Source organism: Astyanax mexicanus, chromosome 19, assembly GCF_023375975.1.
Source record: "Astyanax mexicanus isolate ESR-SI-001 chromosome 19, AstMex3_surface, whole genome shotgun sequence".
NCBI classification, from domain to species: domain Eukaryota; kingdom Metazoa; phylum Chordata; class Actinopteri; order Characiformes; family Acestrorhamphidae; genus Astyanax; species Astyanax mexicanus.
This window is the reverse complement of record NC_064426.1, coordinates 19,483,333-19,502,403: the sequence shown is the minus strand read 5'-3', so window position 1 is coordinate 19,502,403 and position 19,071 is coordinate 19,483,333. Positions and strand designations below refer to the sequence as shown.

The window sequence follows — 19,071 nt, the reverse complement described above, 5'->3', positions numbered from 1 at the left end:
CTTCTGCAAACACGGCAGGAGTCCGGGGGCGTGGCTCAGCAGCCGAAGACACCTCTGAGATGGGCGTGGCCGCCGAGAGAATTTCGGAGCTGGGTGTGTGCAGATCCAGCGGAGCAGCAGCAGGGCTTGAGACTGCGGGTGGAACAAAAACCCGGACCGGAGCTGCAGCTTCGCCGGCAGAGTCCACAGTAGGCAGCGTGGGGCCGCTGGTAGAGACCGCTGCGGGGAAAGTCACTGACCGCGGCTGGTTCGCCGCGGTAATAATCCCGGAGCACGGCTGAGTCGCCGCGGAGAGAGTCACAGAGCGAGACTGGATTGCAGCGGCGGAATCCAGCTCTGCAGCCGCCATGAAAGCCGGCTCCTCCGCCTGAGGAGCTTGCGCTGCAGCTGCCGCAAAAACCCGAACCGGATTTTTACTCTCTCCGGCTGAGTCCAGCGCGGGGAAAGTCTCTGCTCGCGGCTGGCTCGCCGGGTTGGAGGTCCTGTAGCGTGGTTCGGCAGCAACCGCGGGGAACACGGGGCGCGGTTCGACTGCCATCGCGGAAGTCACGGAGCGCGGCGTCTCGGCTGCGGGCTTCCCGGAGCACGGCGTCCCGGCCGCGAGCTTCACGGAGCGCGCCGTCTCGGCCGCGAGAGTCACGAACGCGGCGGCTTGGCCGCGAGAGTCACGGGAGTTGGGATGGCCTTAGGAGCTGTGCGGCTGAGAGCCGGGTAGAGCACCGCCCCTGGGGGGAACGGCAATGGAGTGCGGGCTGGTGCAGGGTAGAGCTCTTCGTCATCGGAGCTGCTGGGAGCACACCCGAGAAAGTCCCACGGATCCCGCTCCTTGAGCCTCGGGTACACAGAGGCACCGAGGCTAACCGCACCAACCCTTAGCGCCCCCCCAAGAAAATCCTCCCCGGAAAAGGGCTCCTTTTCAGGCTGGCGGGACCCCTTAGAACGCTTACCCCGAGGCCTGCGGCGTCCATGAGGCCTCGAGGTTTCCTGCGCCGGGATCCCGCCTGGAGTACGGCGAATCGCCATCCTGGTGCCAGTCCACGCAGAACCTGCTGTGTCCATGTTTGGTCGGTCTTTCTGTCACGGATGACCCAGGCAGGGAGACGAGGAGGCGGACACAAGTGCAGGTAGGGTGAAAATAAATAATAATTTAATAAATAAATAACAAGAAAACAAGTAACATGAAACAAAGATACACAAATAACCAATAACCAAAACAAATAAGGGGTTAACGATAACAAAACAGGGAGACTAAAGAAACAAACGAGTAACTGAAACAAGACTAAAATAACTAAACAGAACAAGGATAACCAAATAATAAAATAAACCAAATACTAACAAACAAGGAACTAAAACAAGACAGGATTAACTAAACTGGGCAAGGGGAAAAAGAAGCAAAATAAACAAGGAGCTAGAAGTAAAACGAGATAAACACTGAACTAGGAAACGGGATATGAAAACACAGAGAAACGCTGAGAGACAAAACGACATGGGAAGGTGCAAAGACCGACGGAGGACAAGGTGGCAGAGGAGGGCTATTTATAGTAACATAAAACACACTAGAATTGGAAACATCTGGGGAAGGGGCGGAGCTACAAATGAGAAACACATGGTGGAAATCTACTGACAGGAGACACAGAGAGGCACAGGTCACGTGGGGAAGACACACAGAGACATGAGACAGGGCTAAGACGTGACAAGTAGAGCTTAGATCGGGCCCAAAATGTCCAGCCCGACTCAACCCATTTTGAATCTGAGCTCGATTTAAACCTGACATTTTTTAGTAAGTAGAGCGTTAAAACTGAGCTTAAAAAAAAAAAAAAAAACATTTTGGGGATGTTTGAATGAGCGAAAACTGCTCAGAATGATGTTAATTAACATTGCAACACTGAAGAAGCATAGACCTTTTATTTAAGAAGAATGTTTATTAAATACAGATGTCTGAAAGCTTAAAACATAAACAATGCAAAAAATTATCCACAGGCCTAAACATCAGTAAATTAGGCTACAAGAATGATGTCTGAATGACTTTCCTTTAATCTAACATAATTTAACATGGTTTAAGAATAGAAAATATATATTTTTTTAAACTAATTTTTTTATTGAGCTTATAGTATGTGTGCAAAAACACACAAAAACAGTAATAAGGTAGCACTGGTAGGCAATCTCAATACCAATAAATATATTAATGTAAAATTATAACCAGACATACACTGTACTGAATGTCACTAATGCAAGTCAATAAAGTTACATTTCGCATTAAAGTAAATGTAACTTGCTCTTATGGCCTACAACACGGTGGCCAGGAAGTCAACCATTATATATAATAGAACTGAATACCCAAGAGAAGGTAGCCCTGGTAGGCAAAACTGATGAGTTATGGGTGGGGTAAGAGGGGATAGCTCCGTCATGTAAATACATGGTCATTATGGAAGATCAACTAAACCAGGGGTCACTAATAGGTGGACCGCGGTCCGGATCCGGACATCTTTATAAAGAGATAGGGAGCCTGAGAACTGGCGGAAAAACGAGAACGAGCGAAAACTAAAGACATGCCGAGCGCATCTGTGACCAAGACAGCAAATCTTTGTGATGTATCTAGAGCCACGGTATCCAGGGTAATGTCAGCATAACACCAAAAAGGACAAACCACATCCAACAGGATTAACTGTGGACGGAGGAGGAATCTGTCTAAAAGGGATGTTCGGGTGCTAACTCGGATTGTATCCAAAAAACATAAAACCACGGCTGCCCAAAATCACGGCAGAATTCAATGTGCACCTCAACTCTTCTGTTTCCACCAGAACTGTCCGTCAGGACAATAAATTATAACTGTAAAACCTATAACCTGTGCTCATCAGAAGCCCAGCTGGTCAACCAGCTTGACCATCTTGAGCAGTTAACGTCATCTATTGAAGTAATCTAAGGGAAATATTAAGTGTTTTGGTCTGTTTTTAACTGTTTTCTGCTCTTTTCTACCTTTTCTTGTCACCTCAAAGCTCTGGACGCCCGGCGACCCAGCTCTCCTCTGGTGGACATGAAGCCCATTGAATTTTGGGCCATGGGCCCCAGAAAGGAGGTGGTGCAGCCCCTGCGTAAACCACAGACCCCCCCAGACGACTACTTCCGCAAGCTGGAGCCCCGGCTGTACTCGGTGGACTCGGGTGGGGATGACGTGGACTCTCTGACAGACGAGGAGATCCTGCTGCGGTATCAGCTGGGCATGCTGCACTTCAGCACACAGTACGACCTCATCAACGCGCACCTGAGCGTACGGGTCATAGAAGCACGTGACCTGCCTCCTCCACTCACCTGCGACGGAGCCAGACAGGATATGGCCCACTCCAACCCCTACGTGAAGATGAGCCTGCTGCCCGACCACAAGAACTCACGCCAGACCGGCGTCAAGCGCAAGACCCAGAACCCTGTTTTTGAAGAGCGCTTCACTTTTGAGCTGCCCTTTCTGGAGGCGCAGCGCAGGACCCTGCTGCTGTCCGTCGTGGATTTTGACAAGTTCTCGCGCCACTGCGTTATCGGGAAGGTGGTGCTTCCTCTAAGCGAGGTTGATCTGGTGAAGGGGGGGCACTGGTGGAAGGCCTTGGTCCCCAGTTCTCAGGTAATTTTATTATTTATAACATATTAAGGCACATTGTAGAAAAAATTAAAAAAGTAAAATTTACTTTAAAAACGTTTTGCAACTTTCTGCACTTGCTTTTTTTACTTAAATTTCATTTCAGAAAAGTGTAAGTAACTTCAATTCGGTTTCAAGACTTAAATGTTACATAGAGTAAATAAGTGAACTGAACTTCAGTCAATCCTTTCTTTTATTAAACTTTACTACATGTATTTTTGCTGAATCAATCATTTCTTTAAGCAACCTTTACTTAATTTCTGCATACAGTACAACAAAATTACAATTACTTTATTTATACAATATTTCTCAAATAATTTTTAATACATAATATATTATAATTTCTGAAATTTAAATATTTTTAGTTAAAACACAAATTCAAATATTTACATAATCTCAAATATTTATTTTGTAAACAGACCATGTCTCACTTTCTCAACACATTAGTATACTAAAAAGAATGTATGATATTCCATCCATGTGTTGAGACAGTTTAATATTTGTGTTTTAACTAAACATATTTACATTTCATAAATTATAATATATTATGTATCATAAATTATTTGAGTAATATTGTATAAATTAAGTAATTGTAATTAGTTAATATTGTATGCGGAAATTAAGTAAAGGTTACTAAAAGAAAGAATTGATTCAGCAATAATTAATTAAGTAAAGTTTACTAAAAGAAAGGATTGACTGAAGTTCAGTTCACTTATTTACTCTAGGTAACATTTAAGTCTTGAAACCAAGTTGAAGTTTATATAAAATTAAATTTACTAACGCAATTTATTAACGCAAATGCATGGGCGCCGAGTGGTCCAGCGATCTAAAGCGCTGCCACTATAAGTGGGAGGTCACAGGTTCAAACCCCAGCTCATGCTGCTTTGCCATCAAGCTACCGGCGCTCAGAGGGAGCGAAATTGGCCCCGCTCCCTCCGGGTGGGTAGATGGCGCTCTCTCCCCCTTACATCACTCCTGGGGTGATGTTCACAGCACAGTGCGTCTGTGAGCTAATGTATCAGAACCGAGTCGCTGCTCTTCTCCGAGTGCACTGTGATGCTACTCGGCAATGCTGTATCAGCAGCAGCTCGAAAAAGAAGCGGTGGCTGACTTCACATGTATCAGAGGAAGCATGTGCTAGTCTTCATCCTCCTGGTGTGTTGGGGTATCACTAGTGATAGGGGGAGTCCTAATGAGTGGGTTGGGTAATTGGCCGTGAAAATTGGGGAGAAAATGGGAAAAAATTGAAATCAAATTATAAAAAAAAGCAAATGCAGAAAAAAAAAATATATATATATATTTTATGTTTATATTATTATTTTTCTAATTAATGGAATTGTTGTCTGAGTTATGTTTTACAGTTATATAGAGTCTGACTTCACATGTATCAAAGGAGGCAAGTGCTAGTCTTCACCCTCCTGGTGCAGGGGCATTACTAGTGATAGGCGATAGTGATAGGAGTGGGTGGAGTAGTCAGGTCATTTGAGTCAAAAGCCTTATGGTAATTTCTTTAGTGGCCAAATAATGGTCTTTTAACTTCTACAGTATATATTTATGTCATATGTTTGTCTAAAGAATAGCCTACATAACTTCAGTACATCGACTCCACAGATGTGAAGTCTTTATTTCTGCTCCAGTTTCTATGAAACAGTAAAAACCTGTTTGGAAAACTGAAACAGCTGGAAACCCCAGGGATTTCTGTCAACTTGGGTAATATTTTCCGTTATCTCGCTCAAACGCATAACTGCAGGCCTGAATATATAGTCAGTTGGGTTTCCTTCCAGAGCCGTGATAGTTACTGTCTGCTGGATCTCATGCCGTTAAAGTACCGACTACTGTATGTGTGGAATTTGATTGTTTTCCACTGTATTGTGTTGCGCAGAATGAAGTGGAGCTCGGTGAACTCCTGCTGTCCTTGAACTACTTGCCCAGTGCTGGCAGGCTGAACGTGGACGTCATCAGGGCCAAGCAGCTGCTGCAGACTGACATGTGCCAGGGCTCAGGTATCTCCTACCCATTGATTTTCTCTCGTTTGTCTCTCTGTTTAAAATTATAGCTGGAGGCGAGGAGTTAGGTATTAGCCTTGTTCATCTCGGCGACTGTCCCAGTGTTTTGAGAGAGCTTGTCTTTCTTAATTGGATCCATATACTGAGACTGAGAGTAGGGCTGGCGGAATAGTAGGTTTATGCACAACTGCAAGCCTCTGGAGGATCAGACCCCTTGAGGTGAGAATCCAGAGGCACCAGCAGCTTCAAATACCTGTTTGCTGGTTTGTAATGGAAATTTAGCAGCTGCTCTCCTAATCCAATGCATTTATCTGGCAGAAACCTTCCTCATTTTGCCTTTCTCTACACGAACCCATATGTGTTCTGAATCAGCCACAAATTTCTTCACAGTACAATGATCACACTTTAGTTATCGTGAAATATGTATGTTTTTTCATACCTGCATTATTTTACGCATTTCAGCAGCAGAGAGATCCTTTTTCTTTCCCATATTGCTTGAAACCTGTGGCCTGCTTAATAATGTAGAACAGTTCATTTTTTCAGTTTTTTATTTTTATTTTAAAAAATTTTATCATTTGGATGTTTGTTTATCAAAACTGGATTTATACGAAACACGTCATGACTGAAAATCTGAAAAAGATCACTTGCGTTATAATTTGGAACATGGTGTATTTGTCAGATATTGCCAGTTCACATGTGGTTGAATGGACACTTGTGTTTGTGTTTCAGATCCCTTTGTGAAGGTGCAGTTGGTGGCAGGACTAAAGCTGGTAAAGACTAAGAAGACGTCCTGTATGAGAGGCACCATCGACCCCTACTACAACGAATCCTTCAGCTTCCGGGTATCTCATGAGGAACTGAGTGAGGTTAGCCTCGTGTTCACAGGTACAGTCTCCTGAGACACTCTCACACTTATGCACACTCACAGAGACACACATACACTATTCACCTAAATGTTTGTGAGCACCCCTTTTAATACAGTAAATGCATTCAGATAGTATAAAAATTAAATGCTGGGAAAAAAAAAATTCTGAAAAAAAAATGAAGTTTTGTTCTCCATGGCAGCGCAGCTGAACTTTTCCATGAAGTGTTTATTACGGTTAGCGGGAGAGATGCTGTGTGACTCAGCTGTGCTCGGGGGAACAGGTGTTCTGTCAAGTTATGCTGTCCATCGATATGTGCTTCTTTACAGCACTGCGCCTTTGCCAAAACAGTATTTTTTGTATGATTTCATGTTTTTAATGATAATTTCTTAAGTTTTAATTGGGAACATTAAACAATCTGCTTAAATGTAAAATAAACGTGTAAATAGCAATTAAAGCAGAGCAATGGCAAGTTAAAAAATTATAATGAACTGTAAAACTATAAAAATACGGTTTATAGTCAGCTATATGACCAAACCTTTTAACTATTTTAACAGTAAAGAAAAAAAATGGATCTTAGAAATCTGTGCCACTTGTTCTTGAAAATGTTTTATGGGGTGGTCTGAACAAATATAGCCTAAAATGTACAAATTATTTAATTTAATAATTATTTAATTTATGATTTGTACTTTTTTACATAAAATAAATAAAAGTAACTATGTAACTTTTACTCAAAGTAAATTTTAAATTCAGTACTTTTTTACTTTTACTCGAGTAGATTTTTAGATGGGTACTTTTACTTTTACTTGAGTAGAATTTTAGCAAAGTAAAGGTACTTTTACTTAATTACAATTTTTCAGTACTTTTTCCACCTCCGCCCAATACATATGTCGATATACATACACAACTAGTCCAGAGAATGTAGAGAAGTGTTGCCTATAGAACTGGACTCTTTGCACCACCTACTTGCTTAATTTAGGTGAGGGTAAGAGAGCTTTTAGAACTTTGGAACTTTGAAACCTGGGGCACACTGTATGTTTCTATGACTTGTTACCCACATAGCTTCAGTGCAAAACTACAGAAATAACAGAAATTCCTGTTCTTGGCCGGTCAATAATATATGGAAAATTGAAGAAACTGTGTAACTCCTCTCTATTCCAGTTTGAATCCCTTTCAGCTGTTGCTGGCCATGTTTATGTTAGCATTTGCTAAATGGCAAATCATGAACAAGCTAGTTCATGCTAAACTGCGACAGAAGCTCAAGTACTTACATCTCCCTCATCTGCTGACTTGCCACAGACAGTAGGTACAGATCCCTCAGTCAGACAAAGTCTGCTGACTAATCCTGCTGTGTACTCTCTGAGGTTCTCAACCAAAAAAACCGAAGTAGTTCTTCGGCAAATCTAGTGGGTGGGGCTCTGGTGGTGGTTGATGGGTGAGGGGTGGTGTCAAGTGGGTTCTATGCAAATTTCCTTATTGTGACGTCACAATAAGGGAGCCATCCCAACCAAACGGCTTATAGAAGCATATCATTTCTGACATCAAACTGTTTCAGGCTTTAATTTTTTTTAATGCTTAGAGTGTTTATAAAGGGCAGTCAAGACACAAGTAAAATACAAAAGCATATTATACATAGTCATATTGAAATCATTATCATTAAAAATATACTCAAAACTATGACATCTTCTCGTGGTGGGCAATTAAATCCCATCGCTTATTTTCACCTTATTTCTCTTTTTCTCTGAAAACAATCCAATATCCCTATTTTGAGCTGGAAGAACCTTTTAAAGCTCCAATTGTCCATCAAACAAGACATCAGTTCATTAAGATACCTCAGCCAGGTTCATGCCTGCAAATACACACTCAAGACTGTCTAATAAAGTAATCCTGTGGTCTTTTTGAAGAGATCAACCCCTCAGACCTCCTCTGAGGAGAAGCTTTCATTAATTAAGCCGACCCCGGCTTTGTTTTTGACCCCAGAGTGACACACCATCCTACTGCTTTCCTAATTGGGCCCAAAAGTCAAAACAGTGTTTTACTAGCAGTGTAAGCCGTCCTGCAGAGCTCCTGCGGAGAAAGCCAGTCTGACATGTTGACAGGTTTCAGCGTGACACACATTTCAGGTCCTCACTATTAGAGTAATGGTGGGGGGGTGGCCCGGGTCTGCCACACGAGCCCTCATTAGGCTTCATTTAAATGCCAGCTGCATTTACTTGATTAAGGGGGCTGCCAGTCAGATCGCGAGCTGGACCACGGCTCGGGTCGAGCTGCCGCACTCACACACACTCTGGCATTTAGTATTTGTGGCCAAGGAACTGCTTCTACCTGTCACAGAGATCAGCCCACGCCCCGGGACCCCCCCCCCCCCCCCCCCGAGCTGACAGTGATCTGTTACTTTAACCCTCCGTTTGCTGGTCGATCAGTGTTTTGATGGGGCTTTGGATGGGCCTGAGGCTGTGGAGGTATGCAGTCCGACTCGTGCAGCTTTGACATTTCCATTACGGCATTTCAGGTTCAGATTGACTTTCTGTATCCAGAGCACCACTGGTTCTCAAACCTTTGGGACTGACCAGATGGTCCACATCTTCAGATTCAGATTCAACCTAGTATTACTGAATCAGTTTTTATATGCAACATTTAATGTTACTAGATCATTAATTGTAAGATATTAGGCTCACCATATTTCTTGGCTAGTATTTTAAAGGTGTCCTTCTGCTAAAATTCACTTTTTCTTGCTCTTTGTGAAGTACAATTGAGATAGGTAGGTGTATGTTTAAAACAGTTTTGTTTACACTAGTTCAAAGTAAAAGTCTACTTTCTGGACCTGGACTACACACCTCTATGAGTTTACATAGGTTTACATAGGATCTCCGATGGATTTCTAATTTTAAACAGACTCTAAGACTAGGTCAGTGACTGAACTACACTTAGCAGTGTAGTTCACTAACACATGTTGTAAAGTAACATATGACATTTTAAGTCATTTCAAGTCTTTATTTTAAAATGTTTCTAACTGTTGTTCGTTTCGCTGCATCGCAGTGCCGTTAGCCAATCAGAGGCGATATGTTTGCATGTAAGAATATTCATGAGCAAGAGCTGAAATCCAATTGTTCCTCCTACCCTCTTGATATCATAAAGACGTTGGACTGACGTTGAATTTTGCTGAAAAAAAAAATCCCATGTGGAATATACAAATCCATTAAATACCAGCATTGGGTTGAAAGACTGAGTCTGTGAGATCCTGAATTTATATTGCATCTGGTGTGAAACAATATAAGCAAAAATCTTTTCCAGCTCATCAAGAGCTTTACCAGATTTTTCAAAAAAAGGTTCAATTTTTTAAATGAAACGAAAAAGGAATACATCAAAGTTGTGTGGCTTTCTGACTGAATGAGTTTCTGACTCCGCACAATAACCTGAATGGACTTCCTGCCGTGGCTTGGTTAGAAAGCTCCTTCCATTCTACTCAGCTCACCATAGTTCTTGAGTTCTTGGCAGGTCTATATATTGTGTCTAGCACAACTCAACCCACTATTTTAACCAATCACAAAGGGAATGGTGTACATTCTCAGGTTTGACCCAAACTAAAACCTTATGAGGTTATCATATATCAGTTTAAACTGTGCCTTATCAGCAGTTTAGCCTAAATAAACAGAGTATATTTAATAGCTGGGTCGAATCAAGACCGGATCACATTCTCACCACAAGCGAACCACTCTAGAGTTTGTTTGTTCTTTTGATTCGCACCCGAGTGCGATTACTGTTTTCACACCTGCTCAATCGAACCGCACTAAAGTTACAAACGGACCAGAGTTCGGTTTAAACGGACCAAGTAATGCTGGTGTGAAAACGCCCTTAGTAAGGTTTTAGTCAGCTGTTAAAATGCATAGCCAGCCCTCATGAAGCACATACATATCTCAAATGGTTTACAAAATACTGATTTTAGATATACCGTTTTTTGCAGGATACCACTATTTTTGTTGATGGCCCGCCGGGATTGTGTTGCCCAGAAGTTTGTGATACTTTATAAAAACAAAAATTGTGGACTCTCTCTTGAGCGCCCTCTAGTGTCAGACAAACCTGAAAGACATTCTAAAGTTCTTAAATGCTCCTCTCTATATATTCTCTGAATAAACACATGACTAAGGTGGGTCTGTCTTGTAGGGCTGCAACGATTAGTCAATATAATTGACAATGGCAATTATTTAAATTTACAACTAAGACTACAAATTTTATTGTCGACTAATCGTTGATTTGTAACAGTGCTGCGTTACACAAAGTGCTGGGGAATGAAGTGCAATGGGTGATGGGAAAATAGCTCACCTCATACAGGTTACACTCAACTTAGTCTGTGTCTCCAAAAGTGCCCAAAGAGAACAGATTACATATTTACTCACTAAATAATTAGTACTTTCCATGGTTAAACAACATCTAATTTTTAAATCTCATGTTCAGCTGTTTCTATTGGTTTTAGAGATGGAGGACATGGCAGAAATAATCATTCACTAATCGTAAAAATAATCGTCAGATTAGTCGACTACCAAAATAATCATTAGTTGCAGCCCTAGTGTCATGCTGAATGCCATTAGTAGTCCTAATGTCCTCCTAATGTATTGTTGGTAATCAGAGGCATCTGTTTGCTGATGCATGATGTATTGTTTTCTCCAAGCACACATCATCATAGACATCATGGTGTATGATATTACCGTTACCCTGCAGACCAGTAGTAAAAAATGATTTTCCTGCACCAAATTCTCTTAATCAGATCATTAACTCATTGGTTGAACCAGGAAAGTCTACAAAGTTGCCAAAAACACCAAATCATACTGATTCAAGGCCGCCATGACATGGCATGAATAGCGCTTCAGTAGACTAGTAGGGCTTGTGAATGGCTCTTGATGACCTGGGCCACGGTCAGCATGTGGCCTGGCTGCAGCTCCTCCCAGGAGAGGTGGACGAGGCTCGGTGCCCACCAACTCTCTCTGATGTTCCTGACTACAAAGACTGCAATCAAACACCAAACACCGTGCTCCATCTCCCCCCGCTGAACCAGCGTCTTCCTCTCTTTCTTCTCTCCATCTGTTTGAACAGCTTCCCCACTCTCTCACTATCTTTCTCCTTATCTCATCCTCCTCCTCCTCCTCCTCCTCCTCTCTGCATTCTATATCATTCTCTTTGGCTTTATCTTTTGTTGCTTCCCAACTCTCCAGCAGATAATAGGCATTTAATGATGGCTTTTTTCACCATATGATTCTTCAGCGTCTGATGTGCTGAGTAGAAACAGACGTCCGCTGGCCTGAGCTGATCTGGCGCCCATCCGTTCGCTCTGTGCCCGGTCTGAAGTGTGTGTGGGTCCTAGTGAAGGGTAAATAAGACTGACCACTGAAGGGAAAGTGAGGATGCCGACAGATGAGAAGATGAGGCTGGCAAGATCATCCTATGATTTATTGTAACATTTGTAGATACTGTATAGTCATTTTACTGACAGCACAGTGTTTTGTTTAGCACACTACACTAGATGACCGATCAGCAATACAGGGTGACAAATGTTATTCCAAATAAAAGTCACATTATTAATCATTAGTCACAGTTTACTTGGGTTCCTCCAACAAAGTGCTAAAGAAATAAGAACTCTATAAAGTTGTGTATATATTGCAATAAAATATAATGTACTAATTGAAACTAGTGTACACTAGCTAAGCAGTAATTTATATGTATACTAAGAAATGCAAAAACAGGATTCAAACAGTAGCAGCAGCTTTTTTTTTGCACTATAAGGTGCACTTAAAATCCTTTAATTTTTCCAGAAATCTTCAGTGTGCCTTATAATCTGGTGTGCTTTATTTATGAATTTTACCAATGAATTTGTAAAGAGCAGTAAAGGCGCTCCGCTGTACAGAGGTATTCAGGAGTTTTAGTTTAGTTCTCCAGCACCGAGACTGGAGTGGTATTAGCATTAGCCACTAACCACACTGAGCGCTAGCTCTTTCGCAGTTCAGAAGTGAGTATTATCACCTTGTAACCTGCTGCTAACCCCGGCTAGCACTGCTGGAGTAGCATTAACATTAGCCACTAACCACGCTAAGCTTTAGCTCATTCACTGTTTAGAGGTGAGTATATCAGATTGTAGTCTGCGTGTTTACCATGTTAAAACAAGCTATGTAGGATGAACCTCTAGATAAAATCGCCCTGACTTAACGGAACTCGCAGTGTTCCTCAGTGTAGCGCTCTCGGGCAGTAGTGCTACCGGTTAACCGCTAATGCTAATGTTGCTGCACCCAGCATAAGTGTACTGTAAAAAAACTGAAGCACTTTACTCACCCAAATAAATGTTTTTCTGTAGAGAAATCTGTGTAGAGTAACATTTAGGTCTTGTTTGACTTTTTTTTAAGAATTAGTTTTGTTTACTTAGCTTATCAGCTTATTAGCTTAGCTATTAACTATTTACTATTAGAAGGGAAACATTGCAACACCTTTGTTCTTTACTTGTGCTGCAAATTGTGTCTTATTATCCAGTGTGCCTTATGTATGAAAATAGACCAGAAAATAGATAGTGTGTCTGATAATCTGGTGCGAAAAATATGGTTGTGACTGGCCCTTTAACAGATCAGCTAACCATAAGTTGTGTGACAAGAATGGGTGGGTGCTAATGTTAGCAAGCTAGGTCTACTCTAGCTGGTGTTGGCGCCACTAGCTAAGCTATCTAAAGCTATCTTTGCTTTAGCTGGGCAGCAAATAATGGAACACACAAATGTGACTTTATAGCAAAAAACATTGTTGTAAATCTATAGAATATATCAAGAATATCCAAAAAGGGGCAGTTTGGTGTTGGCATTAGCGAGCAAGCTAGCTAATCTAGATAGTGTTAGTGCCACTGGCTAAGCTAGCTAAAGCTATCTTTACTTTAGCTGAGCAACATAAAAAAGCAAAAAAAAAACACTAAAATATCTGTATATATCAAGAAACATTGTATTCAATCCATAGCAGGCATATATGAAGCATTTTCAAAAAGGGTCAGTTTGGCTTTTTGTTATGTGGGGTTGCTAGTGTTAGCTAGCTAACTAACTAGCTTAGCTAACATTAGAGCCCACAGAGGTACTTTTTATTTATTTATTTATTTATTTATATATATATAACTTACCTTATCAACTGCAGTCATTTTCTTTTCTCTTTCTTGTTGCATGGAACGTGGTAGAAAGAAAATTGGGTTGTTTTTTTAGACTCTATTAAATCAGCAGGGGACAAAACTGTGGCATATTAAGGGACTCAGTCAGTGCAGCAAGTGCTTGGACCCAGATGTGACGTATCGTAAAGATAATTTTGTCACAAAGGCCACATTTGTCAGTAAAAGGCCACACAGTGGGACACAGAAATCAAACTTACAACCTTGTGATCAATAACCCAGTGCAGTAATTACTGAATCACTTGTAATAGTCATTTGTCATAGTATTGCTCAGTGCTCTGACAACTGATATCTTGGCTGACCCAGGTATCGAACCCACAACCTTGTGATCAATAACCCTAGTAGTTACCCCTAATCAGAAATGGTTGGGAATATGAAATATGCAAATAAAATAATATTACTATACCATTAATATATAATCATGCATAGACCGGCAATACATTAAAAAAAGTTGGCACAGTAAAACATTTATCCCTGTTATGCCATTCCTTTCTACAACACTTAACACAATAACTTTTCGGTTGTCTAATGGGTACAGGTCAGGACTGCAGACTAGCCAGATGCTACTTTTCATGTTTGGTAAATTAGATAGTACATACTTACAAAAAAGGACCTGAAATACTAATTCATCTGATCACAATACACATTTCCAATGTGTTATGCCAGATTTATCCAAGCCTGAGAAATTTACACCAATTTTGCCCATGGTTAACATTAGGGTTCTGGTTTGCGCAGTAAAGTTTTAAGTGGCATTTGTGAATGTAATTATAGCTGCTTCTTGACCCATAATTTTTGAGATAGACACTATTCAAACTCCTGATTGTGCGGTTTTATTGAGCAATGCATGCTTGTGTACAGTTTTTTCTTTAAGTAATTATACAGGAAGCACACGAATAAACTGAAGTGGCCAAAATTCCCTCATTAAACAATATTGAAAAGTGTCCAGCAAAAATTTAAAATAGCTCTAGCGGACTCAACTTTTAAACTATGAAGACCAAATTAATCAAGATCAATAAATTCATCATATTTAGTTTTATAAGTATATTCTTATACACATATTGTTCAAGAGTTTCATTCGACCATGAAAGTGTCCATCAAGTGACATCTTAGGAAGTGACAAGGTAATTTCTTACTCATGAGGTTCTATCAGCTCATGTTGAGTGACTGTTCCTGACGTAGTGCTGTCTGAGCACCCTTGGCTTTTATACATGTGGTTCAGTTATGGAATGATAACATGCACAATAGAGAGAGCAATATGCAAAGCTGTTAAAATTTTTTTAGCAAATTTCGAATGCAATTTTGACAAACTGGAGATCCTCAGCCCATTTTTGTTCCGCCACTTTCTCCACTGTGGATGCTGTTGTTGTACCAAATCTTGATTAAAATCACTTGTTGACATCACATGTTTAAAATCTTTTTTTTTTACCTTGTTATTAACCATCAACTGCCTCATCCCAACATTTTATCCTGAACCTGAAGCACAATACATCTCTATCTGCCTTCCTGTTGATGAAAACGCGTGAAATATGAATCTAAAGCATGGCAAACAAGAGTGGTCAGCCAGGGAGTGATGTGACAGGCCTGCTGATGTAATCGGCTCAACATAACAAGCACAGTCAGTCCGCAGTGCGCTCGCACCGCACCCACTCCCATCTGACCCTCCGGTCCATGACTTCATGCAAACCCACAATTCATTATTTGTCTGTCTGTAGAATAATGTTTGTTTAACTGACAGACACAGAGGAATGCATTTTAGCAAGTTGCAATTATCATAAAATTAGTGTGCTGAAATAAAAGACCGCATTCTTTTATGCGAGGGAAGTGCATGACAAATTCTGCCGAATATCTCTGGAGATTACTTCAGATGGAATCCTTGTGTCCGTTTCAAGGAGCATGACCGTGTGATTCAATCGTGAGAAGATGATATGTATGAGAATTGAAATGGAGAAATCTTGCGCTCATCCCTGTGGGCTGTAATGAGGTGGCAGGATTAAAGTGGAGCACTAGAGATGGAGGCCTAAGGTGAAGGAGTCCTTGGCAGTAGCCTTGCCTCTAGTGCTGCCGTTGCTTGGCGACAGCATGTGAGCCGCTCAGGTCTGACCCAGAGCATCTCGTGTGGAGGGCTTCTCCTCTGTTGACTCTCGTACCTGCGGCTTTGTATCGAATCTACAATTGCTGTGCTCCATTGTTAGATTGGTATCTTGGCAGCAGAAAACACAGGTGTGCCACTGACTGACAATCAACTGACAGATGTTCATTGCTATCTTGGCAATGCAATTGTGCCACACACACTCAGCAAGCGTACACCCCTACTTATTACACACATTTTGCATCAACAATAAACAGAATACAAAATAAAATAACATTGCTGCATTGCTGTTCCCGTAAATGACTAAGGCTTACTTGCACACTTTTTTTAGGTAGTCATGCAAGATTTCAGATAAGATAAGCATTTGAGTGGCAGAAGCGTGAGCAAAAGAGTGTGACACAGAGAGGATGATGGTCCTGATGGTCTCTCCTTGTGCACAGTAGAGTAGATCTATCAGGGTGTCTGTAGGCACTCAACCTCTCTCTTTCGTAGTGCATCAGCTTTGGAGCTCCATTGCAGAAAGTACCAATAATGTAGCTTCTATATGTGCTTATGTTGAGGCCAATAGAACTGCTCATCACAAACATTGTATGCATTGTAATACTTACCTGATATACCTACTTTTAATACCCACCACAGTTATCTGTATGTATTTTTGAAAGGCCTGTAGTTCAGCTGATTTAAATTGAGTTGTTTTTATCTATCTTAATGGGATAGCACATCTGTGAGAAAGAAGCAATAGTTTTGTCCACATAAAGGGGGTGGGGTCAGGCCCATAAGAACGGAGAAAAGTGACCAGGGGGAGCTCTGTGGGACTAATTGAGTCTGACATGCAGGTAATTGAGTCAGAGCTCCGTAAGATTCACCTGTACTGATTTTAGAATTCTTTTCATTTGTTTGTTTTCTTTGTTGTAATATTTTATTGCATGTAAATAAATGATCACTGTTTGAACTGACTTTTGAGGCATCAGCATGGTGTCTTTGTGTCTCCCTGTTGGGGAGTTTGGAGAAGCATCGTCACAGTGCTACTCTATTAATATCCAACATGATATCCTGCGATGTATTTTAGAAATAAAATGAAAGTTGGCCCGCTATTAAGCAGGTCTAAAAGCAGCGAGAGTGCGGAGTTGTAGCGCGGAAAACGGGCCAAAGAGTTTTTTTTTGGGAGCACTCCAAAGAAACGAAAAATGGACAGCAAATGCGAACATTTTAGGCACATTGGGGAAATTACTATTTTTTAACCAAGTTCAGAGTGAAGTGTGTATGTTTAATTTGTCAGGAATCAGTTGCCGTAATGAAGGAGTATAATTTTAAGAGACATTATGAAACAAAACATGAATTTGAAAAATATTAGTTTACACAACACTGTTAAATATATATTAAGATAGTAAGTCAAGTTAAATGATGTGTAAACGATAGTAATCAAGAAAATGTATTATTATAATTGTTATATTTCATTATTTGCTTTATTACAGAATCTGTGGCCCGTTGACTGCACATATATTTCTCTTTCTGGCCCCCATCAAAAAAGTTTGGACACCCTGCCATAGCCTATTTATAATTCTTACGGAATATACCTGGATCCAGATTAAATTCAGATACCCTACACTAGTATTTCCTGTCATAAAATGTGTTTTAGTCCACATTTTGAGATGACACCATGTCCTGTCCTGTAGTATCAGACATCACATCAGCAAGTCGTGACTCACTGTGCAATTTTTTATTGATTGAACTCTCACTTTAACAACATCACCCAACAGCAGCAAGAAACAAACTGCTGTAATAACGCTGCAGCTCGTCCCCGCTGCTACTCTGCCAGTTACAGGAAGGAAGGGGAAATCATTGGCGAGAAAAAACTTCAATCTTGTTTCTAAACAACCTGATGAAATTAACTCATAGCCTCATGGCCCGACCTGACTCCATTAGCCAAATTGGATTGATGGAGAGAAAAACAGATTGACAAGATTAATAGTCACGGAGAGGGAGGTAAAAAGACAGGCAGAAATATTTGCTATTTGCTAATAAATATCTTCTTTATTAGCAAAGAAGCTTGTTTGATATCAGGAAGAGACAAAGAACACTGCAATCAATCTTTGGTGTTGTAAGGTGGGCGTGCCATAATGGTATCCCACAACCATCCATTTTGTACCCAACAACTAAATGCAAGATTTGTATTTTACATTGGTTGGGTGCATTGTCTTGTGCTGTTGGTGTTGCCAAATTCTATTCTGGTCATCTTTGTGATGATGTTCAGTAAAAAATCATCATAGATTCATCAGTGCACTCTACATTTTTGTATCTCCAGCCTTGGACTATCCAGTTTTGGTGGTCTTATGCCCACTGCAGCATCAGCTTTCTGTTCTTGCCTGACAGAACTTGGAATCTGACTTGTAATCTGTATAACATGACATGTGGGGTCCTATCTTACACCCTGCCCAAGGCACGTTGCGATGCTCATTGCTATCTCACACCCTTGCTATCTGTCAGTGGCCAAAGTGGTCTCAAAATAAGGTATGTACATTTCTGGTGTATTGCTTTAAGGTTAATATCTGGTGCACCACTGACTGAAATCAACCTAGGCAGACGTCAGCAGTCAGATGTTTATTGCTATCTTGGCAGTGAATCGCAGCAGTGCACAAACCCATAGAACCTGCCTGTTCGACGGTATGCAAACTTTTACATCAACAAACAAACAGAATAGACAAGCATAAACAAGCAGGTCAGTATCCTCTGATGAGAACCTACCTGTTGGACACGTCCAGGTAGCTGCACCCCTGAAATAGCAATGTGCCAAAGTCAGAGTGCACCTGTCATTTAAAGGGAATAGCAAGTGACACGCAGATTGGTTTATTGCACCGTATGCCCAAAACACATCAATCACACTGCAAAAAATCCATTGGCAAAAACTAGACAAAATATATGCAAATTAAGACAAATATATGTATATTAAGCAAAAAAATCTGCCAATGGGGTAAGCAAAATTTTCTTAGTAAAATTTCTTACAAAAAGCAATGGCAAAGTCTCAAGATAAAGTAACACCTAAATCAAGCAAAAAAGTCACTGTTTTTGGACACAATAATCAGAATAACTTGATTGCTGCTTGATTGGGCTTATTTTGAGTTCAAATTACTTAAAATAAGGTACAAATTCTAAGTAAGAATGATTGAGATAATTATCCCTAAAATAAGCAAAATAATCTAACACTTACAATGCTTAGTAAGACAAAAAAGTCTTATCAGAGAAGAAAATAAGATTTATTGCCTTAAATTTAGAAAATTTCACTAATACAAAAAAATAGTATG

General features: G+C 40.8%; 1 protein-coding gene across 1 annotated transcript in view; it reads left to right on the top strand.

Annotated features, from left to right (window-relative positions):
• The window catches only part of syt17 (synaptotagmin XVII), a 51,790-nt gene that overhangs the window by 27,201 nt on the left and 5,518 nt on the right, over positions 1-19,071 (top strand). The window contains exons 5-7 of the mRNA XM_007251035.3: positions 2,997-3,613; positions 5,511-5,631; positions 6,364-6,519. Coding sequence (XP_007251097.2) covers positions 2,997-3,613; positions 5,511-5,631; positions 6,364-6,519 — 894 coding nt within the window. The remainder of the gene's footprint in view (positions 1-2,996; positions 3,614-5,510; positions 5,632-6,363; positions 6,520-19,071) is intronic.